The sequence below is a fragment of the Dermacentor albipictus genome, chromosome 10, assembly GCF_038994185.2.
Source record: "Dermacentor albipictus isolate Rhodes 1998 colony chromosome 10, USDA_Dalb.pri_finalv2, whole genome shotgun sequence".
Classification (NCBI taxonomy): Eukaryota; Metazoa; Arthropoda; class Arachnida; order Ixodida; family Ixodidae; genus Dermacentor; species Dermacentor albipictus.
This window is the reverse complement of record NC_091830.1, coordinates 56,504,060-56,530,024: the sequence shown is the minus strand read 5'-3', so window position 1 is coordinate 56,530,024 and position 25,965 is coordinate 56,504,060. Positions and strand designations below refer to the sequence as shown.

Here is a 25,965-nt window from a genome sequence, read left to right as displayed (position 1 = left end):
TAATGTATGATAGCTTCGAACGGCAAGCCTCGCGTTTAAGCTGCGCTGGTCACCCGAGCCACGTGCTTGTGTCAGTCGCAGAAGGACTGCTTAAGAAGGCGCAGCAAAGCAGTTCGGAGCAGGTGCACGTGTCGAGCACTGACATGAACAAACGAAAGGTGGCCGTCATCCCCTACATACGCGGATTCTCATATAGAATAAAGAAGATTGCTGGAAGGAGTGGCATTAACGTTTTGTTTTCGGCACCTAATAAATTGGTCAGCCTCTGTAAAAACACAAGGCCGGAAAGAATCCCACGTAGCGCATGCGAAAAGGAACATAAAAACAAATTTGTTGATTGCATCGCCGGTGTGGTATACCGTAGTCCTCTGAGCTGTGGACAATCCTACATCGGTCAAACAGGTAGATGCATAGATGACAGGCTACGAGAACATAGTAACAAAGTTAACAACGTGGCCGCTGACGGCTTTCTTGCCATCCATTGCCAGAGATGCAAGTGCAAACCAAGATTTAAAGAAACAGTGATCATGAGTAGAAGCAGGTGTGAAATGACGTGCTTGATAATAGAAGCCAGACACATATTAACATTCGGCGGTGCATGCGTCAGTAAACCTTCCATTTCATTATCTTCAAATGAGCTGAATTATCTTTGTTCGCGTTGAACGTGTACATGTCTTTGAATATGTGAGTCAAGACACTGCCCACGTGTGGTTCCCAGTTTATATTGTTTGTTTATTTTTCCAAAAATGTTACACTTGGTGTATGACGGGTCGAGGGTGTATATATAGCGACGAGAACGAGAAATAAATATGTTGTTGAAAGTATCGCTGTGTGTGTCAGAAGTGCCTTCTGTTGTCCTTGTCAAGCTCGCGCTATAACAAAATAAGATACGCCTATAGCGACGTGGCGCGAAGCGGCGTGAGATCGCGCTCGCTAGTTGTTACTCTGATTGGGTTTTCTGCTTTTAATTTCACGGCTGCGTTTCTTTCCTTTCGTATTGTACATGAAGCGATCTGCTCCCTCGGAAAGCGGTCGCGCTAATGCACAGCACAGGCGCAGCCAGGTAACCATATTTCCAAGCGAGACTTTCTTTGCGAGCCATCTCAGATTTCTTTGAGTGTAGTAGCTGCCTGCTGCTGGTCGTGCTTCTGCTTTGTTACCGAATATATCCTCCTCGGCTGTGAAACGGTGGTGTGAAATTTTTTTGGCATTCACCGCGCATATGAGGGCGATGGTATCTTATATATGAAAAAAAGTTTAAATGTACTATTTACGAAAAGCCAAAAGATAATTAAACTTATCTTTCACAAAATTCATTGAAAGTTGCAGAAATTAAAAGGCAATCCCATGTACCAAGTTGTCGACCTTGAAGCTTCGTATTTAAAAATATGTCAAAATATTTTATCTGCCCCTAATACGACAACCAAAGAGGGCCGAATGAAGCATTTACAGATCTAGAATCCTCCACTAACTTATGGAAAGTACGTTTGCAAGATAAAGGTAAGCGTTATGACATATTTATAAAGCAGTCAACTCGTATATGAAGTTCGGCCTGTATAGATGATGTACTTACTTGTGACGGAAACAGAACATATATTCACGTGGACGTAAATATGCTTGTATACATATAAATGTACGTTTTGGTGCACAGTCACATTAGTGCACACATTTGTAAAGCTCAGGCTCGTTTTATTTTTGTCTTTAAAAATTTGTGCATGTTCTTGCAGTAATGGGGACCTCACGGAAACGTTTCTTCCCCAGTTGCTACAATTTAGCCTTTCACTCCAAAAGCAACAATTTAATAAAAAGCGTCAGGCTGTAGCCTCATCAGACCATTTGGACATTTCGCGATCATTTGATTAGGGAAACTTGAGGCCTCATGACTCCAAGGGAAAGCTGTCTCTTAAGTTTCTCTAACAACTCCGTTAATAATCTTCTTAGCCCTAGACACCAATTTCCAGCTGGCGCGGAGTGCCACTTTGGAAGCTCTCGATAAATACTAGTATGACGCGCCTGAAGTTGCATTCGTAGTGCATGCAGCTTGTGTTAGGTGCACTCTTGCTATTTGACTTAAGCGTTAGCTTACAAAAGCTTCACTGAACATGTTGATATTCGTTCACCCTCAATGGGGTTTTCTTATCACTCACTTGGCAACTTCAGTGAATGTGTCTTTGAAGTGGGATAAGAAGTCACCGCTGTAATCGTCGCAGCCGATGGCAATGACGGTTTTCGCTGTCTGGTCACTGCCCTGGAGCTGTTTAAGTTTCTGCAACACCAGCAAAACACGACGGACACGATATGCTTCTAGTCATTGTCTACATAGTAAAAGCTTGAGCAAGTGTAAACCTGCATTTGTAACCACGTCGCTCTGAATCCATTTCTTTAAACACAGTGGCTCACTTCTTGCATGTCGCATACGTACTTTTATGAAATAGCCACATCGTGAAGAGAAGACACCCGGTGTCATTTTGGCAATATTACGGAACAAGCGATAGTGCCCACTGCCAATGAAGTCATGGAAAATATAGAGTGGTTGCTTGCATACCAGTTGACAATGTCATTATTAGAAGTTTAGCAACGATGTCTTGCACTCACGTTTTCATAAAAAAAGGAAGCAGTATTGAAGAGCCAAAATTAAGAGCATATGCTGCTTCAACACGTGGGGCGAAATAGCAGCATTTACATATAATCGGTCGAGTACCTTGCAGTTGTCCATGTGGAAAACAAACGCAACGTATTGGCAGGCACATCAGCGTTGTCTTTGCGTGTTTTATTAATGTATAGAGCCAAACATTGTCATAAAGTGTTCAAGCTTTCCATGACCGGTGATACGTCACACCCACTGCGAATGCGCACCTTGTGTAGCTCATTGTTGCGGTGTCTTCCGCGAGTCACCGTGAATGTGCAACCATTTCGAAATGCTCAAAGCGCCCACTTTGTTTCAAATTCAACCATTATACTTTCTTGGTGTCGTGCGAGCAAGAAATAAATCCTATAATTGATCACTATTCGGAATGACCTCACGCTGATGAAAACGTATTAGCGATGATTTGTTCTTATTATGCAGATTAGCCGCTTGCTTTGAAGATAGTATGCCTAGCGAGATGGTACTAAGTCGCGAACCTTTCGATCTCCACTTACCAGATGGTGCCACAACATCAGCATCGGTAATGCGGGGTGTATTCAGAACGCTCCCATGCATACTCCTTTATTACATAAATCACTTCTGTCTACACTCTCTGCGAGGGTACGCCAGGACGGCATGCTAAAGCACATCTCTCGGCATGTCTACTGCTGTTCAATGAAGACGTGGTGCCAATACAGAAGGCGTAACGTATCACGTTTGAATGTATGCAATCTGGCTAAAGTTGCACATTGCGCTTGTTGGTACATTAGGATGGAGGCAAAAACAGGAACAGGACAAAAGAACAACAGAGACGACAGACACGTTTGACACTCTGTCCGGTTTCTGGGTTCTTCTTTTGTCCTGTCCCTGATGCGCTACGCCTCTTCCCTCCATAAAATCAGTGCTTTGCGTGCCAAAACTAAGGATCTGTTTATGCAGCACGCTCTAGTGAAAGACTACAGAACGCTTTGCACGACCTGAAATTCTTTATTGTGCTGCTAAAATAAAGCCCGCGACCTCGATCCGAGCAGCGCAAGCCTAGAACACTGTTGCACGAAAATGACCTGTGTGCGGTTCTGAAACGGTCACTGCAGGAGAGACGTTTCGGTTGCGTCTGAGGCACGAACATTGTGTCGCGCGACGAAGAAACACTTTCGTTATGCTGGAAATGTCTCTAGACATCTACAGTTTGGTCAAGTGTTAAAGGGAACACTCCAACGTCAGCCTCTCACATCGCCGGTGTCCTAACTGCATATACCGGCTGAAGTGGTGTCAGTGAGCCGCACAGCCCTGCAGGAAGGGATCAGTGCTATAGAGAACGTGGACAGATGACTGACAGGAGGAGCCTTAAGGTGGCATAATATTCCGCCCGCCTTGTCGAAGGTTCCTCCAAAAAGAAAAGATGCCCAGACTTTAAAATCCGCTGTTTTTACTGCGCCCAAATATTCACGAGACAAAGTAACATATCAAACAGCATTAAAACTATCAGATACATGTACACCTTTATATATATATTTTTTGCAGAACGCCTAAAACTGCATTAGGCACCCTTGTATAGCCTAACGAGCAAGTGCTGCTACTCAAAGAATATCCGTGCGTTGTCACAGGACATATTATTTATTCCAGCTTACTTAAAATTATGCGGTATCATCCTTTACGATTAGTACGGTCTTCTATCAAGAAAATTTGTAAGCTGGATTGGCTGTGTTATTTTTGAAACTCAGTTTGCTTCTTTTGATCAGCGTCTTCGCCTAATTACTAGCCTGTAAAAGCCCACTAAGTGCTTCCTCAGCTAACTTTCTTAAGGCTAGAGGCCAGAAGCTTTCCACGTCGCATTTAACCTGACGTATATGTGTATGTACACAGAAACACCATTTCCTTGACGTGTAACAATAACTAAGGCGTCTCTTTTGGTATTTGCTGATCCGACATGCTGGTCATACCCAGTATAGCAGGCGTAACTGACAACTGCGTAATTATGGCTGAAACGAACTAGCAGTACACGTTCAGGAACTCTTTTTTTAAAGCTTTCGTTTTTTCTAGTAGACCTATAGAAAGCCCCCCACCACCAAAAAAACCAAAAACAATACTAAGTTATTTCGCATATATAAAGGCTCGGGTCAGCCAACTTCCTTATAGCGCTTCTATACTGCAATCTGTAGCACTGCCACGTCAACCTGCCCTTGTAAGATAAAAATTATCACGTGGTGTACGCTGCCTTAAATAAATGGTGGCTCCAACTGTAAAACAAATCAATTCTTCTGAGAAACAATATTCAACACTACTTTTACTTACCGCATATTTTAATATTAGGGGACATTAGACAAACTATAATTTGACCTGTATCATTGCAACACATTTATGCAGTGCCGAAATCACAACCCTTGCCAGGAGGATACGTTTGGCAAGCCCGAAAATACATGAAAAATTAAACAGACGTGGCGGTTCGGCATTGAACTTTGCACTTCAGCTTGTCGTGACGTCACCGATTTTGATGGCGTATGCTCGAGCCTTCATAACGTTTATCGCTTAATTTAGGCTACTCTTTATTCGCAACATAGCCAAAGGGTAAACATATTAAGTTTTAGTAAGTGTCACTGATCCACAACAGCTCAAAGGGGTTAAAATGTTTTCAAATTCACGATGTCACATTAGGAAAGCAGCGCTGAGGTGCCGGAGTGATAAAAAAAGAGATATTTTGCCTAGTTTACATACTACCGCAAGATAATAAAAATAAAGATTTGAAATATTACACGATCTTTTGAAATTTCTTTTTCGTTTCTCAGTAGCGTCCCTTTGGGCTGCGGTTGAATTAGCTCCTGCTCAAAATAATACTCGGCTTCTGTTATGTAGCTGGCTCAAGCAAACATCTCTCCTTCTTCGGCCGGTAAAAAAAATATAATTGTATGAAGCAAGAATCCCCGCCTTCAACATACCACTTCCATTAACTTTTGCGCTGCAGCTTACAGCGTTTCCAAGCAAAAATGAAAGAATACGAACGATTTCAAGATACACATCTATGGCGGTTAACATGAGGATCTCAAACGCACATTCAATTTCAGGTTACAGGACAAAACCCTAATCATGACATTAGGGTAGGAAATTATGAGCGGGTGGTTTCGTTGCCTAGACAACGCAACGTTGCAAAGGCCGGAGCACTAATGCGCCATTTAATTCATTTCTTGCACCTCGTGCAGCTTTCCATAGAGAAGAATGTATTCGTGTGCTCAGTTGGGGCGAGACGTCGAAGCCTTTAAATATCTACACAACGCACATCGTACATTACGCTCTCTTATGTGATATATCCTGTGACCTGGAAAAAAAAATATTGCGTGAAAGTGGCATCAACCAAGGCATATGAAATTGACGACAGATCAAGATCGGTTCTGCCAGCCTAATTTGACGTGCCATGGAGTTGCTAACGCGCCACGTAGAACGGGCTTATGTTGTAGCCTAAACGGTATATCTATTGCAAGCATATATATATATATATATATATATATATATATATATATATATATATATTACTCAACTCTCACTCACCTCAAGAAGCGGTTTCGTTAGCAATGTTAAGTCGCTGAAGTAGGAGCGACGCGGCCACACCGTGAGCAGTCCGTAGTGCTTGATGCCTTCTTTACGCAGCGCGCTCAGATCGCCAGCTGCATCGTCCAAGTGAGTTGGTTTCGCATTGCTGCAACGGAAGATTTGGCGTATATGTGGCGTCCACGGCAGCTACGTCATAACCGCGATATTTTGCGAAAATAAACCATTCGATGGATTTGCATTTCCGAAACGAATAATCACCAGTTTTGAAGACATAACACAGTTATTTAACTAGACAATGTCATTTGCAGTCCAATATACAAAATAATATTAAGTACAAAATGTAAAAAAAAGCAAGCAATGAAAAAGAAAACGTGTAGATAGCTTATGTGGAGAGAAAAGTGGCCCGCCCGTAAAGGGTTAGAGTTGCGCCTAAGGTGCTCGGTAAAGCAGCGCGAAATAAATGGCAGTGAGCTATTCTAGCCGACGATGCGAAGTTGGCCCATAAACAATAATTCCCGTTAAGGAGTCCCATCTTTTCTTTTTTTCGGTGTAGCATACCTGGATGGACTTCTTTCAAGTGACATAGCGAGTCAGCCTTAGCGCACTAAAGGACAAAGGAAGTATCTCATGCTTAGTTGGTTTCCTTCCGTTATAGCGTACGATTTTCATACTGCTGAGACAAAAGTGTACGGGTAGTCAGCTGATAATAGCGCCTCGCACTAAATCACGGAATTAACGCAAAAAAAGCAGCGTTTGCACAGCACCTGCACATATGAGAAAGGATAGCCCATTGACACGTTTCAAAGCAAACAAACAACCAGTGAAAAATGTCAGAGGCTGCGATTGTAGTAGTTCAGCAACCGAGACCAAAGAAGTAACCAGACGTCAAGTCGAAGAAGTGCTGAAGTGGGTTGAGAAGAATTTACAAAAACAAAGGCAAATTGCAAATTTGCCTTTTTTGCAAGGGCCAAGGACGACTCAAATCTATACTAGGTGGCCTTCAGCGGTCCGATGAAAGCGGTACTAGTTTCATTTTTGTGTAAGGTTACGTACACAAAGTTGCTTGCCGTCACCAGGTGGCGTCGCTATGAATCTTCCTATGTGCTTTTATGTAGCCAAGAATCCAGGATATATACTTTATTTCAGATTCCTTTGCACATTAATTCCTTTGTGCATCAGCGCATTACATGGAAAAATTAGCTTTACCCGTTTTTTTTAATAATTAATTCAACGTGTGATCAGCTAGGTGTGTGTCCATTGTTGGTCAGTTCTCTAGAACGGGCATGTGCCACTGCGATACAGTTGTACAGAATTCATGAATGTGACTAGATGTATGTCGTGTTTATAAATAGATACACCTCTCATCGTCAATCGTCCATCGACAAGCATCTTAAATCGCCTTCATCGTCCTGACATTGTTGCGTAAACTCTCGCACTATGCCAGCTTGATTTGGTGTTTGCACTGCGACTTTACTTGCGACTGGTGAATATTCGTAAAAGTACATCCGGTGACCACAAATTTGCAGCATTGCTGGTCGATAAGAACAGTGCACGAGGATTCCTGTTCCGAAGTAGTCAAAGAAAAATGTATGCACCCAAAGCCATTGATTATACGGAATTTAATTAATTGCTTCAGTCAAACTTTCTTTTATTTAGATTAAACCATGCGCGTTAGTACTGCATAACCATTTTTGCCGATAGCAATTACATGGACACTCCAGTCGTGTTTCTGCCGTCGCCGTTCCCGTGAGGTTCCGCATGAGGGAAAGCGTGTGAGCGTGAGCCGTCGAACGCGGTTCCGCTAATTGTGTTCAGCGCCTCTTCCTCTTCACAATCACTCTTTGAATCTCGCGTGCGCGAGCGAGGAACGCGGGCCGGATTCGTGCCCTCTCGTCAGGGGCACGAGGCAAGGGGGTAAGCCATGGAAGGAGGGGGGTACTTTTCTGGCGGCTTCTATGGTGCCTCTATTGCCTCCTCGCCCGACGCTCCGGGCAGAGTGGAGATAACCACGGCGGCTGATATGGCGTTGGCCAAGCGACTCGCGGCCGCCGTAGTAGACGCCCACACCCCTATCACTCTCAATTTCAACAGATGGCCACATAGGGCGCTAAAACCGACCTCGGTGCGCTGCTGAAGAAACAGGCATAGTTTACCTATTAAAAGGTCCCCCCGTGAGCCCATTATCTCCCGCTAGAGTCTCGGTAGTAAGCGCTTTTTTAACGAAACTTTCTTCAACCATAAAGGAAGCGTTTTTATTACGTGACAGAGAGTACAAGTTCATCATTCCTAATTTTTCATTGTAATCTTTATTTACCAACATTGTGGCTTTTTGCCTTTTTAAACACAAAATAGCGTTCAGCGCCATTGACCTCCCACGTGACCTCTTGGGTAGATTTAACATCTATACCAGTATGTTGGCGTGCACGGCAGGTACGGATTCTTTGGTTCGTACATTGGTTGGTTATATTGTGCTAAAATAAGTTTATTGCCCTTCGATATTTCGCGTTATTTTACTTGGGCTGCAAGCCCAAAAGCTAGGTTTCAGTCTTGAGCCATGTGGATCATGTCTACATCGAAATGGGAGCCGGGTTTTGGTGCCACCGGGGGCAACAATGTCGGTGAGTCGTTTAACATCGCTGCTTCAATCGCGATGTAATATATTCGTCTCGTTAAATTACAGGTGGAGGCAAGTTAATGAACTAGATGCTGCATAACATACGGCCAGTCAGGACCATCCGTTGCTGTTTCCGAAATCAATATTCCGTTGTGAGGCACCATTATACTCATTCACGAAAGGGACAGCGATATCGGAACGCGCGTCACATTTTTCATCTCGTTGTAGCCGTATCCGTGGGTGACTGACTAACCTTACAAAAAATCCATATATATATATATATATATATATATATATATATATATATATATATATATATATACACTACCGCTAGGTGTCACGAGCCAGCGCTGAAAAAAGAAGTTGGGACTGGAACGCGCGCTCAGCAAGAGACGGGCGCTGAGGTAGAAGAAGTAGAAGCTCAGGACGCCGGCTTGAATTTATTGTACGCCATCTTGTACAACTGTCTGCCTCGCCGACGCCAGGCACAACTTACATTGTCTTTTCGTGACAAAACTGGTGGAGGTGCTGGCTACGGTTCATCCGATGCCATGAACCCCTCCTGGTAGCAGGAGTACCCACCCTGTCCTAGTGGACACCCCTGTTCACCGGGCAAGCAGGAGAATCCGAGGATTGCCTCCGGAGCTTGATCCTCTCTCCGCAACAACATCGACGCTCGCACACACCGGTATGGAAGGAACATCGACGTCCCTACCGACCACTAGGCAAGGTACGGCCACAACGGCAACTCAGTATCTGCTGCAGAATCTCCGAGTGCCGAACGTTTTCCACGGGGATATTTTCGAGGATGTAGAAGACTGGCTAGACCAATTTGAGCGTGTTGCCGAGATAAACGAATGGAGCGAGGTGGCGAAGTTAAGGAACGTCTATTTCAGCTTGGAGGACGGTGCCCGCACTTGGTACGAGAACCGAGAAGGGCTCCTCAAGTCGTGGTTCCAGTTCCGCCGCGCCTTTCTAGAGACCTACACCAATGCTGATCGCCGCGAACGAGCCGAACGGGTGCTCCAATCCCGCATTCATCTGCCGAACGAGAGCGTGACGTCGTACATCGACGATTTGACGCGCCTCTTCCGTCGGGTAGACCCAACCATGTCCGAGGAAAAGAAGCTGCGCCATCTAATGCGGAGAGTTAAGGAACAGCTATTTGCTGGCCTTGTTCGAAGCCCGCCGAAGACCATGGCTGAATTCTTAACCGAAGCCACCACGATGGAAAAGATGCTACACCAACGCTCAGCTTTCTATGAAAGGCAATTGAACGCAACTTCACCTTCGGACCAGCGCTCAGCTCCGTATGACAGGCACGCGGACGCTGCTTCACTGACGGACGCGATAGCCTTTGGAAACGTGGATGTTCTCCGAGACCTTATCCGCTCTGTGGTGCGTGATGAGCTTCAACGGCTCACCTGCCCACCTCAGCCCACGCTAAGTTCCATTTCTGCCATTGTGAGGAACGAAGTGGAGCAAGCGATCCAACGTCCCGTTCCAAGCGGCAATGCGCCGCTTTTGACAGTACAGCTGCAGCGGCCATCGTATGCGGAAGTTTTGAGGCGAGTCCCTGTCCCCGCTCCGACCCATTTCGACCCCACCTGTCTTACACCGCGTCATACGTCCGGCCGCTCCCAGCAGTGCAACGGATCCAACGTATGGAGGATCGGCGCCCGCTCGAAAGGAAGTCTGACGTCTGGCGTACCCCGGACAGAAGACCTCTGTGCAATAATTGTGGAGAAGCCGGTCACGTATACCACGAGTGCCCATACCGCCGCCTCGGACTGCAAGGTTTTGCCGCGGATTCACCAAGGCCCAGATATGGCGAAAGGCCTAGAGCAATTGAAGAATACTTGACCCAGCGGAGTATGCCGCTGTTCCCCCGGTGGCAGTCGCGCTCGCCGTCCCCCGGGCTTGAATGGTGTTATATATCACGAATGGTGCTACAACGTAAAAAGAACAACTATTCAATTTAAACATTTTCTATCGGTGGACCGCTCTTCATCAGGGTTTACAAACAAAAATGGTAGTTCGGCCCTGCTAGCGAAGACACCAGACCGGGTGCCCAGTCGTTCTCAAATGCATCAAATCATGAGGGACTGATGTGACAGCGATTGATTTTTCGGCGATTTGGAAGATTTACAGCTGCCTTTGACAACTGCGCAGGGCAAGGGGAAGGCGGACTCCCATGTTTGTAGAGCACGTGGGTCAGTGAGAAGAAAAAAGAAAAAAGAAAGAAAAAAGGAAAAAGCACACAAGAGGCGGGAGGCGTAACTCGGAGAGTGACGCCGGCAGGAAGTAGCGGCAGCTAGGTTCCCATCGACCCGAGGCAAGGAAGCAGAAAACTTCGCTGCGCAGCACACGTGCGCGTGTTGCCGTTGTCGCGGATGAGAGGGCAAGTTGAATCGGTCGGCGGGGGGCACAATATAGAAGGGGTCCAGAAGCAACAAAGAAGAGCGGCAACTTGTGGAAAGGAACACAGTGGAACATTACACATATACATGCACGGCCCGTTCCGGCAACTCTGTGGTGCAGCTACGGTGCGAAAAAAATATATAGTTCCAAAAAAAATATATGCCTGGGATTCGCAAAGCAAGTGCGCCACTGGGCTTAGGTTTAGGTAGCCGAGTTAAATAGCCTCCTTGTGGTCCAGTTTTTGAACGTTTAACCGACAACTGACGTCAAGTCAGCTTGTGCGGATTCCAAGAAGGGGCAATAGGTAACTCAGAATCACCTCTTGAGTGGCAGGGTGCAGGAAACTGAATTTATTGGTTTTCCGCTCGCCTGCTTGAGGCGCATGCTGAGGGACGAGCAATCGGTGGCCAGTGTCGCAATTTGAGAGTACAGAACATGTATTTGCGTATCCCATGCACTCTCACGTCATATCCCGGAGGCACGTCAGCCGCCCCGGACTCTCATTATTTGCTTTAGCGTATGTTCCAAATTTATGGATAACAAAGATTCTCTCTGCTCGCGTGCACGGGTGTGTTGAAAACCAGACAAGACCACAACGCTCACGCGTTCAAAGGAGTAATCTGGCAGCCGAACGTGCCTGGAGAAAGGTGAATTCGGGAGACTTTTCACATGCGCGCCGTGATTGTTGAACCGCAGGAGGAAAGGGGTCTCTGTTTGTCCGATATATTCCTGCTTACACACCTCGCATCGAATTTTGTGCACGACATTACTGGAATCACAGTCAAGATTTGCGTGAATTTTTTGTACGAAGGATGAGTTCGATGCCTCAGCCGTGTCTGTTTTTGTAATACCTTGCATACCTTGCAACGAGGTTTCCCACACGGTCGACAGCACTTAGGTGTGTTTGACGTCTGCGTCCTCACCCTGACAAAGAAATCCCTTAATTTTTTGTTTTTTCTATACAGAAACCGAGGCGGCTGCTTGAAGATAGTAGCGAGTCGGATGCTCTGTTTCATGATATTGAATTGGCGGTTGAGAATGGCATTGACCCGCGGAGCACCGGTAGTGTATGTGAGGACCAAGTTCGGATCTGATTGTGTATTGGTATTGCTTACCCTTTCTGCCATTATGTGTGCTCGATCTAAGCGGTGGACGCGTTCAATGGCGTGGTCTACTATTTTTGGAGGATATTTTTGGCGTATGAGAGCAGATTTCAGTTCCTCCACGTGTCGCTCAAATTGCGCGAATTCGGAACCAACTCTTCTGTATCTGTGGGCCTGGGAGGAGGGAACGCTTGTATTGCAGTGATGAGGGTGGGTACTATAGAAATGCAGATATTGCTGACGATATGTAGGCTAGTTGTACAGGCACGTGGAAATTCGGCCGCCACTCAGTGACAGGGTGACGTCGAGGAAGTCAATACTATCTTGGGAGAAGTTGTGCGTAAAGCAGATTGATGATGATGATGATGACGTGTAGTGTTTTATGGCGCAAGGGCCAGGTTTGGCCAAAGAGCGCCATGACAAGTGGTAGTGTTAACGATGTAATATGGGAGATGTGACTTGGCTGTAAAGTGGCCTAAAAATAGTCGCTGTAAAGTGCGTAAAATCTGCGTGCTATAAAATTATGGCGATGACTAATGACAGATACTATGTACATTAAAATCCATCGTAAAAGAATGATGCAAAATAGGAAATATATAAGATTTTAAAATTCACTAGAACACCACTGCCTCGTTAGAGCCCTTGAGACACAAGGGCCTAGAGGCATGTGCTACATAAAAAAATTATCACAGCGGCATCCTCTGGAAAGAGGAGACGCTACGAGTGTGTGGGGCTTATAACATGTAATACATCTTTCAGGAAGCCCAGGACTGTGCTGGAGTCAAACAGCGGTTCTGGGCCAAGTAACATTACTGGATGAAGGGGGATGCGCTGCCGGTATGCTAAGGGAAAATGCTTCTTTCTTTCATGTTCGGCTTCCCGACACTCCAGGAGGACGTGGAGGACGGTCAGCCTCTCCCCGCATCTACCACAAGTTGGAGGCTCGTTTCCGGTGAGCAAAAAGTTATGTGTGCCAAATGTGTGTCCTATTCTTAGACGACAGAATAGGACATCTGTCCGGTGTGATTTTGTTACTGAAGGCCAGAATCCTAACTGTGGCTTTATCACGTGGAGCTTATTATTTGTTTCCGCGTCCCATAGCCGTTGCCACTGGTTCCGTAGTTTCCTCCGTAAGAAGGGCTTCAGGTCTGTGACAGGAACTGCAGCGGTGGGATTAGCAGAATGTGATGTAACTGACGTGGCCATCTGGTCCGCAAGAACGTTACCTTCGATGCCCCTATGACCTGGCACCCAGCATATGATGACATGCTGATTACCTATATACGCTTTACACAGAGCAGAATAAAGTTCGTTAATTACTGGATTTTTGTGGTTAGAGAAAGCCATCAAGGCCTTCACAACACTAAGGGAATCCGTATATATTACTGCTTTCTGGAGTTTTGATTTCCTGATATGCTTCACAGCCGACAATAGTGCGTAGGCCTCAGCCGTAAAGATACTAGTTTCCACATGCAGTACATCGGTTTCCGAGAAGGATGGCCCGACGGCTGCATAGGACACCCCGTCGTGTGACTTCGATGCGTCTGTGTAGAACTCCGTGCAGGAGTGTTTGTGCTGGAGTTCCCGGAAATGCATCTGGATTTCAATCTCTGGAGCGTTTTTTGTAACTTCCATAAAAGATGTATCGCATTGTATCAACTGCCACTCCCAAGGAGGTAGCAGCTTGGCTGGATGCATTAGGCGAAGTTCGAGGATTGGAACATGCATTTCATGACTAAGCTCCCTCACACGCAGCGAGAAAGGCTGTCTTACGGAAGGACGATTACGAAATAGTGTAGCATATGTCATATCATTAATGGTGTTAAAATAGAGATGTTCGGGATTAGAGTGGATTTTCAAAAAATAAGTTTGGCTGATGTATGTTCTCTGGATATGAAGTGACCACTCATTCGATTCTGCATATAAACTTTGTACGGGACTCGTTCTGAAAGCTCCTGTGGCTAAACGGATACCCAGATGGTGAACAGGGTCTAGCATCTTTAGTGCGCTCGGGGTGGCGGAGTGATAAATGACGGCACCGTAGTCTAGTCGTGATCGAATGAGGCTTTTATATAGATTCATTAAACACTTCCTGTCACCACCCCACGTAGTCTGGGAAAGAAGTTTCATTATGTTCATTGTTTTCAGACATTTTTCTTTAGGATGTTTAATGTGGGGGACGAAAGTGAGTCTGTAGTCAAGTATGACACCTAGAAATTTATGTTCTTTGATTACAGGTATCTGTTGTCCACACACTTCCAAGCAGGGATCCGGAACTAGGCCTCTCTTCCTAGTGAACAAAACACAAGAACTCTTATGAGGATTGATTTTGAATCCATTTTTCTCTGCCCACCCTGACACCTTGTTCAAACCATGCTGTGCCTGTCTCTCGCACACTGCGAGGTTACAGGATTTGAAATCAATTTGAATGTCGTCCACATAGACGGAATACAAAATGGCCGGTGGTAAGGAAGCACGAAGTGTTGTCATCTTAACAATAAAGAGTGTGCAACTGAGCACGCCACCCTGGGGTACACCGGTTTCTTGTGCAAAAGGACGTGACAGCACATTGCCTACTTTCACCCGGAAGGTACGATTGGACAAGTAGCTCTTTATTATGTTTAGCATATTACCATGAATGCCCATTTCTGACAAATCTTTCAAGATTCCGTAGCGCCGGGTCGTATCGTACGCCTTCTCCATAGCGAGGAATATCGATAAGAAGAACTGTTTGTGTACAAACGCGTCACGAACATGTCCTTCAATACGTACAAGATGGTCGGTTGTGCAGCGCCCTTCTCGGAAGCCACACTGAAAGGGATCAAGCATTTTGTTTTGTTCAAGGAAATGGATGAGTCGCCCATTTATCATTTTTTCAAATACCTTACACATGCAGCTTGTGAGGGCTATCGGGCGGTAACTTGCCACTGAAGAAGGGTCTTTCCCTTGTTTCAAAACAGGGACCACAACGGCTTCTTTCCATGCCGTTGGAAGGTACCCTGCGTCCCACATAGTGTTGAAAAGTGTAAGTAGTGTTTGTTGCGTGTCATTGTGTAAGTTTTTGAGCATTTCATACATGATTCTATCGGATCCCGGTGAGGAGATTTTGCATGCGCTCAAGGCAGCTTTCAATTCGGCAATACTAAAAGGGCGATTGTACGGTTGATTCTGTCGGTATTTATTGATGAGTGGCTTGCATACTTCTATTTGTTTATATTTTAGGAAGGATTGCGAATAATGTTTTGAGCTCGATACACTCTCAAAGTGCTCCCCAAGTGAGTCGGCCTGATCTTTCAGTGTATCGCCCTGTGTATTTACTAGAGGGAGTGAATATGTTTGTCGCCCTCGAATCCTATTAACCCTGTTCCAGGCTTTGTCCTCATCTCTGAACGAGTTAATACTCGATAAAAACTTGTGCCAGCTTTCTCTTCTGGCCTGCCGGCGGGTTCTCCTACCTTGGGAGTTTATTTTTTTAAAGTTGACAAGATTCTCAGCGGTGGGAGAAGCTCGCAGCAACCCCCACGCCTTGTTCTGATTCTTACGGGCGGTTCGACATTCGCTGTTCCAACACGGTACACGTGGTTTGCATGCCAAACCACTTACTTCGGATATGCAATGTGATGCGGCATCTATTATGAATGCTGTAACATAATTCACAGCAGCATCAATTTCTAAAGAAGATAGCTCAGCCCATGAGATGCTAGAGAGAGTTCGAAATTTCTGCCAGTCGGCTGTGTCTATCTTCCACCTAGGAGCTTGTGGAGGATATTCGTTTTCTTTAGATGTTCTTATTAGTATGGGGAAGTGGTCACTCCCGTAAGGATTTTTCATAACTTCCCATTCCAGTTCAGGCAATATACACGGGGAAACTAGGCTGAGGTCAATTGATGAAAATGTTCGGTTGGCGAGAGAATAATATGTGGGTGCCTTATTCAGCAGGCATGCACCAGAAGAGAAGAGGAACTGTTCAACAAGACGACCTCGCGAATCTATACGAGAGTCGCCCCACAGGCTGTTGTGCGCATTGAAATCCCCAAGTACAACGTACGGTTCTGGCAATTCATCTATGAAGGACTGAAATTCATGTTTGCTTAGTTTGTAGTGTGGAGGTATATAAATCGAGCAAATAGTGATAAGTTTGTTTAGCAAAACAATTCGAACCGCCACTGCTTCAAGGGCCGTTCGTACCTGTAAATGTTGACATGCTATGCTCTTTTGGATTACAATTGCAACACCTCCCGATGATGCGATTGCATCATCGCGATCTTTGCGAAAAGTAACATGCTGTCGGAGAAAGTTTGTGTGTTGTGATTTGAGGTGTGTTTCCTGTAGACACAGCACTTTTGGATTGTGTTTGTGTATAATCTCTTGCACATCATCAAGGTTCCTAAGAAGACCTCTGACGTTCCACTGTATGATTTGTGTATCCATATTTAAAGTAAGTTGGTGCTGTGTGTACGGAAACTGAAAGATGTCTTAGATTACAGAGCTCCATTGCCTCTTGGGAGGCGCTGGACACATGCTCTTGCGAGCGAGTTTTCTGTGAGGGTCCTGCCTCGGAAGGCAAGATCCCTGCGCCCACCAGACCGGGGGTCGATGGGGCTCCATGATGGGTCTGGCTGCGCCGGCTGTTGCCAGCGCTGGATGGGGCCGGGGAGGTTGGGGCAGCCTCGGCTGCGCCCACCTTCGGGATCGATGGCCCCGTCTGCTGTGTTGGCGTAGCAGCGTTAGCTGCAGCCGCCGAGGGGGCGGATGGCGTCACTGCCGCCTCACTGAGTGTGGGTCGGACAGCCGCCGGAGGCCGTTGTGGCGCTGCCCCCTGACGCGCCACTTCGGCAAATGTGTTCTTAGGCAGGTATGCCACCCGCCTACGTGCCTCCTTGAATGATATATTTTCTTTCACTTTGATCGTGACAATTTCTTTTTCTTTTTTCCAAGATGGGCACGACCGCGAGTACGCGGCGTGCTCTCCATCACAGTTTACACAATGCAAAGAGTTCGTGCAAGCTTCAGACGTGTGTTCATGGGCACTGCATTTTGCACACGTTTGGCGGCCTCGGCAGCTCTGCGAGCTGTGGCCAAAACGTTGGCATTTGAAACATCTCAGGGGGTTTGGCACGTATGGCCTAACACGGAGCTTAATGTATCCTGCCTCGATTGACTCGGGCAGGACACTCGAACCGAAGGTGATTATCAAGTGTTTCGCTTGGATTTCTTTTCCATCTCGCCTTATCTTAATTCTTTTGACATCTATAACATTTCGTTCACTGAAGCCCTCCAAGAGCTCAGCCTCAGTGAGCTCCAGCAAATCATCGTCCGAGACAACGCCCCGGGTGGTGTTCATAGTACGGTGCGGGGTTACTGTTAGTTGGTTATCCCCAAATGACACAAGCTTAGACAGTTGCTCGTATTGTTTCTTATCGCGGAGCTCAAGGAGGAGATCACCGCTGGCCATCCTGGTCGCCTTATATCCGGCTCCAAAAACATCAATCAAAGTCTTTGATACAAGGAACGGTGAAATAGTGCGCACTGGTTTGCCGGGTTTTTCCGAGTGAACTACATGGAAACGTGGGAAGTTGTGAACTTGGCGTCCGAAAAACTGAAAAACTTCATCGGTGCGCCCTCTTTTCTGAGGGCGATCAGAGAATGGAGGAAAAGAGCTATGCATAAATATATGTGAAATTTCGGCAGCAACGCCAGCCACCCACCATGGAGTCCAATAAGGGGACGCTGCAGGGCCTGAAAAACAGGGCCTGCAAACGCCAGCTGTACGTTGCCGCTACAACCTAATATAATATAACCAAGGTTGGCTACTCACACAAGGTTAACCCTTGCTGCCAGGAAGGTCGCAAGTAATAAAGAAATGCGAAGGAGACAGGAAAGGTGGAAAGTAAGGAAAAGACGAAGGTTGTAGGTAGAGAGAGACAGGAAAAGGCAACTACCGATTTCCCCCGGGTGGGTCAGTCCGGGGGTGCCGTCTACGTGAAGCCGAGGCCAAAGGGGTGTGTTGCCGCCGCCGAGGGGCCGTAAAGGTCCAAACACCCGGCATTGGCTCCACCCCCAGGATCCCCTTTTCCCCGGACACGGCTAAGCCGCGCACGGCTACACGCGGGAGGGTCCAACCCTCGTGTGCTCGGGTACGTGGTGTCGCAACACACCAAACGCCTGCTGACGCAGACGCCCCTGCGGGGTAAAGCAGATTGAAGGGTGCAGAGAATTGAAATTGGAAATGAAGTCCAATAGGCTTTGTTCATTGTCGGTCCACAGAAAGAAAATGTCATCCATGAATCGCTTACAAAATATTGGTTTTACGGCCGAGTTTATGAGGAACGGTATTACGAAAGATGCCATAAAGATATTTGCATAATTTGGCGCCATCTTCGTTCCCATAGGCGGTTCCGCCGATTTGCAGATAATGCTTGTCATCGAACTCAAAGTGATTATATTTCAGTTCCAGATATCGAAGGGTCTCAACTGTATCTTTATCTAATTGCCTAGGTTGGCTGGAGCTAGCGTAAGCTGAAACTGCGGAAGCTATGCCCTCGGCGTGAGGTAAGTTGGTGTACAAAGATGCGACATCTATAGGGTCCAGGTAACCCTCCGCCGGTACCGTCAGGTTTATACCTCCCGAAGGAAGTGATTTGTGTCTTTAATGTACGAGGGGAATGAAGATGGGATATCCTTAACGAGATTGTCAATAAAGCTGGATATTCTCTCAGTCAATGTTCCATTACTTGAAACGATAGGCCGACCAGGATTGCTTATTTATTGAATCTTGGGTAGTAGGTAGAAACGACCGGGGCCAGTTTCTTGGTATCAATGCCTTGAACGTCTTATCGGTTACCTGCCTTGCCTTGCGCAGAGTGTTTAGGGCGTCCTTTATTTCGCTTTCCAATTTCTCGGTAGGATTGCTTGGCAGTTCTGTGTAAAAATTGGAGCTGCCCCTTTGACTGAAACCTTCGGCTACGTAAACACTCCGGTCAAGTACCACCACTGCACCACCCTTCTCCGCTGGCTTAATGACAATTGTCTGTTTATCACGTAGGGTTCACAGCGCCTGCTATTCCTCTTTTGAGAGGTTACTGCGGATGGGACGATGCCTCTCGTACTCTCTTATAATATCTTTTTGAATCGCACAAATATACATGCCCAAGTATTTGTCGCGTGCCTCGCCAGGTGTCGATGATTTTTCGGTGAGACAGCCCTCTGTAACATTTCGATCCTAAAAGTGCTCCCATAGTCGCAAATTTCTCGCTAAATTATCCAAATCATGAAACAATTGAAGCCCGTTCATCCTTCCTGACGCCATACAAAAAGTTAGACCGTTCGAAAGGAGATTTAGTTGTACACTCGACAATGGGCTGCTCGAAAAGTTTATGACATTTGAGGCATTGCCCACAGTGTCGCGCTTTTTTTTCGCTGATTACTTCAGAACAACCGGTCCCTTCGAATTCAAGATTATGGCTTTGAGAATCGCCTCTGATGGCCGATGGGATATTATCACGCTCCCTTTCCTTTCTTTGGTGTTCTTGGATGTCGACATTTTTCTTTCCCCGTATTTTACGAGTTCCAGCGCTTCCAATTCTGTGAGTTTTGACTGACACAACAGCATCTGCTCCTCGTGTTTAAATGTGATGCCCTGCGCACGGTATGTTGTGCCACCAGCTGAGTGAGCCCAAGTGAATCCCCCCGTAGTATAGCATTCCACTGCTCCCTGTGCTCTAAAATTGAGACGCTGGCCACCACTTGCTCGTCCCTCAGTATGCGCCTCGAGGAGGCGAGCGGAAAACCACTAAATTCAGTTTCCTGCACCCTGAAAGTCAAGCGGTCATTCTGAGTGACCCATTGCCCTTTCTTGGAATCCGCATGAGCTGACTTGACGTCAATTGTAGGTTAAACGTTCAAAAACTGGACTACAAGGAGGCTATTTAACTCGCCTCCCTAAACCTAAGCGCAGGGGTGCACTTGCTTTGCGAATCCCACGCATATATTCATTTTGGAACAATATATTCTTTTCGCACCGTAGCTGGACCACAGAGTTGCCGGAACGGGCCGTGCCTTGTATGTGTGCTGCGACACTGTGTTTCTTCCCACAAGTTGCCGCTCGTTTGCCTTCCTTCTGGTCCCCTTCTCTATTGTGCCCCCCGCCGCCCGATTCAATTTGCCCTCTCACCCGCTACAACGGCAGCACAGGCACTGGCGCTGCGCAGCGAACGTTTTCTCCCTGCTTGCATCGGGTCGACGTAAACCTAGCTGCCGCTACTTCCCGCCGCTTTCACTCTCTCACTTGCGTCTCCCTCCTCCTGTGTGCTTTTTTTCGTTTTTTTTTCTTTTTTTCTTCTCACTGACCTCCGTGCTCTACATACACGGGACTCCGCCTTCCCCTTGCCCTGCATAGTTGTCAAAGGAAGCTGTAGATCTGCCAAAGCGCAGAAAATCAATCACTGTCGCAACTGTCCCTCACGGTTTGATGTATTTGAGAACGACCGGGCACCCAGTCTGGTGTCTTCACTACCAGGGCCGAACTGCCATTTCTGTGTAAACCCTGATGATGATCGGTCCACCGATCGAAACTTGAAATTAAATGCTTGTTCTGTTTACCTTATAGCACCACTCAAATTGTTCAGGTTTGAAAGGTAGCCTGAAGAATTCCTCGTTGCACACAATATATATATATATATATATATATATATATATATATATATATATATGTGTGAGTGTGTTTGTGTGTGTGTGTGTATGTGTGTTTCGAGTCTGCCGGCAACTTCTTTCGTTCAGAGAGTAGAATAACCCTTTCATAAACGGAAGCTAAAGTACCGAATTCAATGTTTTAAGCAGTTGTACGCGTGATAAATCACCCATCTTTCATACCTGTTGGTTCTAGATATTCTTGCTTTTCAGTTTGGTTTATCTCAGGATATCTATTTTTGCAGTAGTGAAGCGGTGCATTACGTTGATGCAGAAAAAGTATGCTTCATTTCTAATAGGCTCATGTATTTCATTTATTTGTTTGGGAAACCAGCAGTGTGATCTCTTAGTGTACAGACGAGCGCCCAAATGCTCTCATTTGTTATCTTAATTATACTTAGGCTGTTGACACCCATTGTAGTTAGGCAGACATCAATTTTACGGAGAGTAACAATATTTATTTACCATCCTGCTTAAGCACCCTAGGAAAAACAGCACATTTGCATGTCTTCTGTATTCACAAACCTTTACAATGTATATGTCGCAACTTTTCGCGTGTTACATTGCAAAATTGTGCTCCTTCAATTTCTGATGTATTCAAAATCTCTGTTCCAGACATGCAGTAATGAGGATGGCACCAGTATAAAGTAACACACTACATGCACTAAGCAGAAGCTGCTGCCTGCTACAGCAAGGTCATAGTGTGGACTTTGGATGCTACTACAAGGTAAACAACATCTCGTTCAGAATCAAATATGCTTGATGTATGCTGTAATTGCTTGCTAACCTTGAGATACATGTCATTTGTTTGTTGCAGATGATAGGAACGTTTGTTGATGTTTACAGTTCAGCATAATTGGTTCGAACATAAAAGAAAACACTACATGAGTTTGGATAATCTCTGCTGTATCTCATGTGTCACTGCTCTGCCCCAAGAGTGTATTTGCAAGTACATCTTGGTCATCACGGTAGCCCCAATCAACACCAACAGGAAGTGGCTGGAGCCGAATTCACAAGACCATGAAGAAAGAAGCCATTCCAGAATTACTTGGATGAGATATAAAGCCTACAGACGACTATGTCAAGAGTTAAAAGAGCCTTCGCCATCATTCTACCAGCATTGATATTGGCCGAGTCATCCAGGTACCTGAACAACAAAAATTATTTGTCTTGAGACACTATAAGACACTACAACACTATAGCAAGAAGACACTATAACGGACATAGAGAAATGGGCAGAGAAACTGCAAGAAAACATTAAACGAGCTACCAAAACTGTTCCAGAGGAGGCAGGTATAGAGGAGATGGATAGCAGATTATTGCACATGTGGGAAGCGAAAGGTAGCATGTTGAAAAGATGGAAAAAGCAAAAACATAATCGGAAATTAAGGAAGGCAATTGTGGAATTAAACAAGGAAGTCGAGATATATGCAAATAGGTTAACCCAACAGAAGTGGGAAGCCACGTGCGACTTGATGGAAAGGCAGATAGGATTGTCCAAGACCTGGAACATTCTCCGATGCCTCTTGGACCCCGGAAGTACAAAAACCATACAAAGACACAATCTACAGAAGGTTATACAGAGCTACAACGGCACAGAAGAAGAGCTCTTCCGAGAGCTCCAAAAGATGTACGTTGGAGATGCGGATAGAGAAGTACTTCCGGATTACCTAGGTAACGAGAATCCAGATCTTGATACACCTATTACGGAGGCAGTAGTCATATATGAACTGACCAGGCTCAACTCGAAATCTGCACCAGGACCTGATGGGATAAGCAACAAAACACTTAGAAACATCGACGATGTACCCATCCGAGCTCTCACGGACTACATGAATAACTGCTGGGAGCAAGGCAGCATTCCAAGTCAATGCAAATCAGCCCAAATTATTTTTATACCAAAGACTGGAAAGAAACCACAACTGACGAACTTAAGGCCCATATCCCTGACATCCTGCGTCGGCAAACTCATGGAACATGTGGTTCCCACACGTCTCACGAGATACATGGATGATGGAGGACTTTACCCACATACCATGGTTGGATTTCGACCAAAGTTATCGACGCAGGATATTATGCTCAAACTAAAACATCAGATCATAGATGCGGGTGAGAAAAGTCTAGACACTAAGGCCATACTAGGTCTCGATCTAACTAAGGCCTTTGACACCGTCACGCACAAGGCCATACTACAAAATCTCCAAAAACTGGATGTAGGACGTAAAACATACGCGTACATCAAAGACTTCTTGACAGATCGTACCGCAAAGATTTCAATTGGAGAATCCAAATCGGACGCACTCAAGCTAGGTAATAGGGGTACCCTGCAGGGTTCAGTCCTATCTCCCTTTCTATTCAACGTGGCAATGATTGGTCTTCCTGCGAGACTCGATAAGATAGAAGGACTCGGACACAGCCTCTACGCGGACGACATCACCCTTTGGGTGGCGGGTGGAAGCGATGGGCATGTGGAAGAGATCCTTCAAACCGCAGTAAACACGGTAGAAGACTACATCAAAGACAAGGGACTGAGATGCTCCTCGCAAAATTCAGAACTTCTGCTCTATTGGCCCACATGCCGGGGTCGAAAAAGCATTAGGGAAAGGCCGGGCATTGTGGTCACAGTAGAAGGCATCACAATACCGATAGTGGAGAGCGTGAGAATACTGGGACTCCGCATATCCGAAAACGGCCATAACGGAGAAACCATTAGACTACTTGACAATAGTGTTCAACAAACAATCAGACTAATAAAGCGGATATCCAACAGGCACTATGGCATGAAAGAGCACAATCTCATCCGAATAATAGAAACATTCGTAATCAGTCGTATTGTATATGTGGTTCCTTACCTCAAGCTCTACGCTGCGGAGAAAGCCAAGATAGACTGCATTATTAGAAGGGCCTATAAGCCAGCGTTGGGACTTCCGGCAAATATGTCAAACGAGAAATTCTTGGCGCTCGGCGTGCACAATACATTAGACGAACTTATTGAGGCACAGAGAGTAGCGCAGTATGAAAGGCTTACGGAGAGTTTGACGGGGAGACACATCTTAGATGACATCGGAATAACCTACGATGCACAGCACGGAGTGCGGAGAGACATCCCAAGGAAAATAAGGGAACATCTATCAATACCCCCACTCCCCAGAAACATGCACCCGGAGTTTCACCAAGGTCGAAGAAACGCACGAGCGAGAGCTCTCCACAAAAGATTCCGTAATGACAGGGACGTGGTCTATGTGGACGCGGCGGAGTACGCAAATGGACAGAGTATGTCGATAGTTGCTACGAGTCTAGAGGGTGACTGCAGATTTAGTGGGACGGTGAAAACATGGAAGGCAGAGGTGGCGGAGGAAGCTGCCTTAGCATTGGCAATAGCCTCCACGGAAGCCAACATCGTAGTAACCGACTGCAAGACAGCAATGAAGAACTATGCAAAAGGAAGAATCTCGCCGGAAGCGCTCGGAACTTTAAACAACTTTCGTGAAGATCGCGACATTCACATTATATGGGCACCCGCACACTCCTCCCTTCCTGGGAACGAAATAGCGCACAACCTGGCACGAGAACTGACAGGCCGAGCAGGTGACACGCAACAAACACTGGAAACGGAGAGAGACCGGATGACCAGCTTTAACGAGATCACCAAACACTATAAATTGGGAAGGGCCCATTTCCCCCCGGCACACTCCTCGTTAAATAGACGGCAAGCGACGGCATGGCGCCTCTTACAAACAGATACATATTCGAACCCGGTGGCCTACCACCGCTACTACCCGGACCTTTACACGGATTGATGTAGATTCTGTGAAGAAAGGGCAGACCTACAACACATGGTATGGGCTTGTCCTCGTACACCCATACAGAATAAAATAAATAAAACCAGAGAGCAGTGGGAGACCGCGTTGCTCAGCTGTGCACCGGAAGACCAACGCAAGGCAATCCAGCAGGCCGAAGATGCCGCCAGGGCCCAAGGGCTCGAGGCCGTCATTTAGGTAGAGGCCTCGGTCTCAAATCTGTGTGCACAAACAAAGTTTATTCCTCCTCCTCCTCCTCTTGAGATGTACCTGCAACCTCTGAACAAGCACAGATGGCGCTGGCCAAAAGAGTTCTGTCAGCTTTCCCTTACTTAGTGAGTTTCCTGGCGTTGCCAATTCGTGCCATGTATAAGTTTTTTCTTCAATGAATGCAAGCTTTTCAATTCGACATGCTTGTTAGAGATCATTCCTCTTCCTCATCCAAACAATAAAAGTCAACCGAATCTTGTCTCATACTTAATGCCAGTCACTGTCTAGAAGCATCACATATCTATGGCAGTATTTTCTAGTGTACGTTGCCATGTGCAGTTCCTCTCCTGAAATAGCTGATGCGGCGTTGGCGTGTGTCTTGCACGCCAAAATTTAATTCCTAGTATGATTCAGGATTGCTTTTCTTGCTCGACAGCCTGTGTTCTTGCGCTGGCTATATTGAACTGATTGTTTACAGAATCTGGTTTCGCTGCTGTCCGACTTGGTACTTGTCACCATGTTACGTATCTCATATGTGGGAGCCTGGTCAGCTGCTTTGGAAAAAATCTCTCGAGGCAAGCACCTGTTCCTACAGTCCGCACAGTGACATAGACTGCAAATTTACACGCACCGTGGTTGGTGCTCCCCGTTCCGTCCTTTTCTTCTGCTGCCATGTGCAAATTTTGCTTGTGGCCTTCCCCGGCCATGATTTGGCGTCGACGGAGACTCTCATACATGATTACATGGTTGAAGTTGATATCGACATGTGTGGAAAGGCCTGCCAAAGTGGTTGCAAAACGGTGATGTTCACAAAACCGAACATGCCCATGTTTAGAGTATGTGGGGCACGAAGTGCGAGTTAAGCATTAGCGGCATGCAAAATAACAAAAAGATACCTGCATGTAAAGATACCTGCAGGAAAGGCGGTAACGCAAAAATGCCGGGCACTGCATGCCA

At 46.2% G+C, this 25,965-nt stretch overlaps 1 protein-coding gene across 2 annotated transcripts in view; it reads right to left on the bottom strand.

Annotated features, from left to right (window-relative positions):
- Positions 1–25,965, bottom strand: part of LOC139050396 (uncharacterized) — a 151,918-nt gene that overhangs the window by 34,595 nt on the left and 91,358 nt on the right. For both annotated transcript variants that reach the window (XM_070526696.1, XM_070526697.1), the window contains 2 exons: positions 6,170–6,317; positions 2,148–2,266 (listed from right to left, as the gene is read on the bottom strand). In XM_070526696.1, the coding sequence (XP_070382797.1) occupies positions 2,148–2,266; positions 6,170–6,317 (267 nt within the window). The remainder of the gene's footprint in view (positions 1–2,147; positions 2,267–6,169; positions 6,318–25,965) is intronic.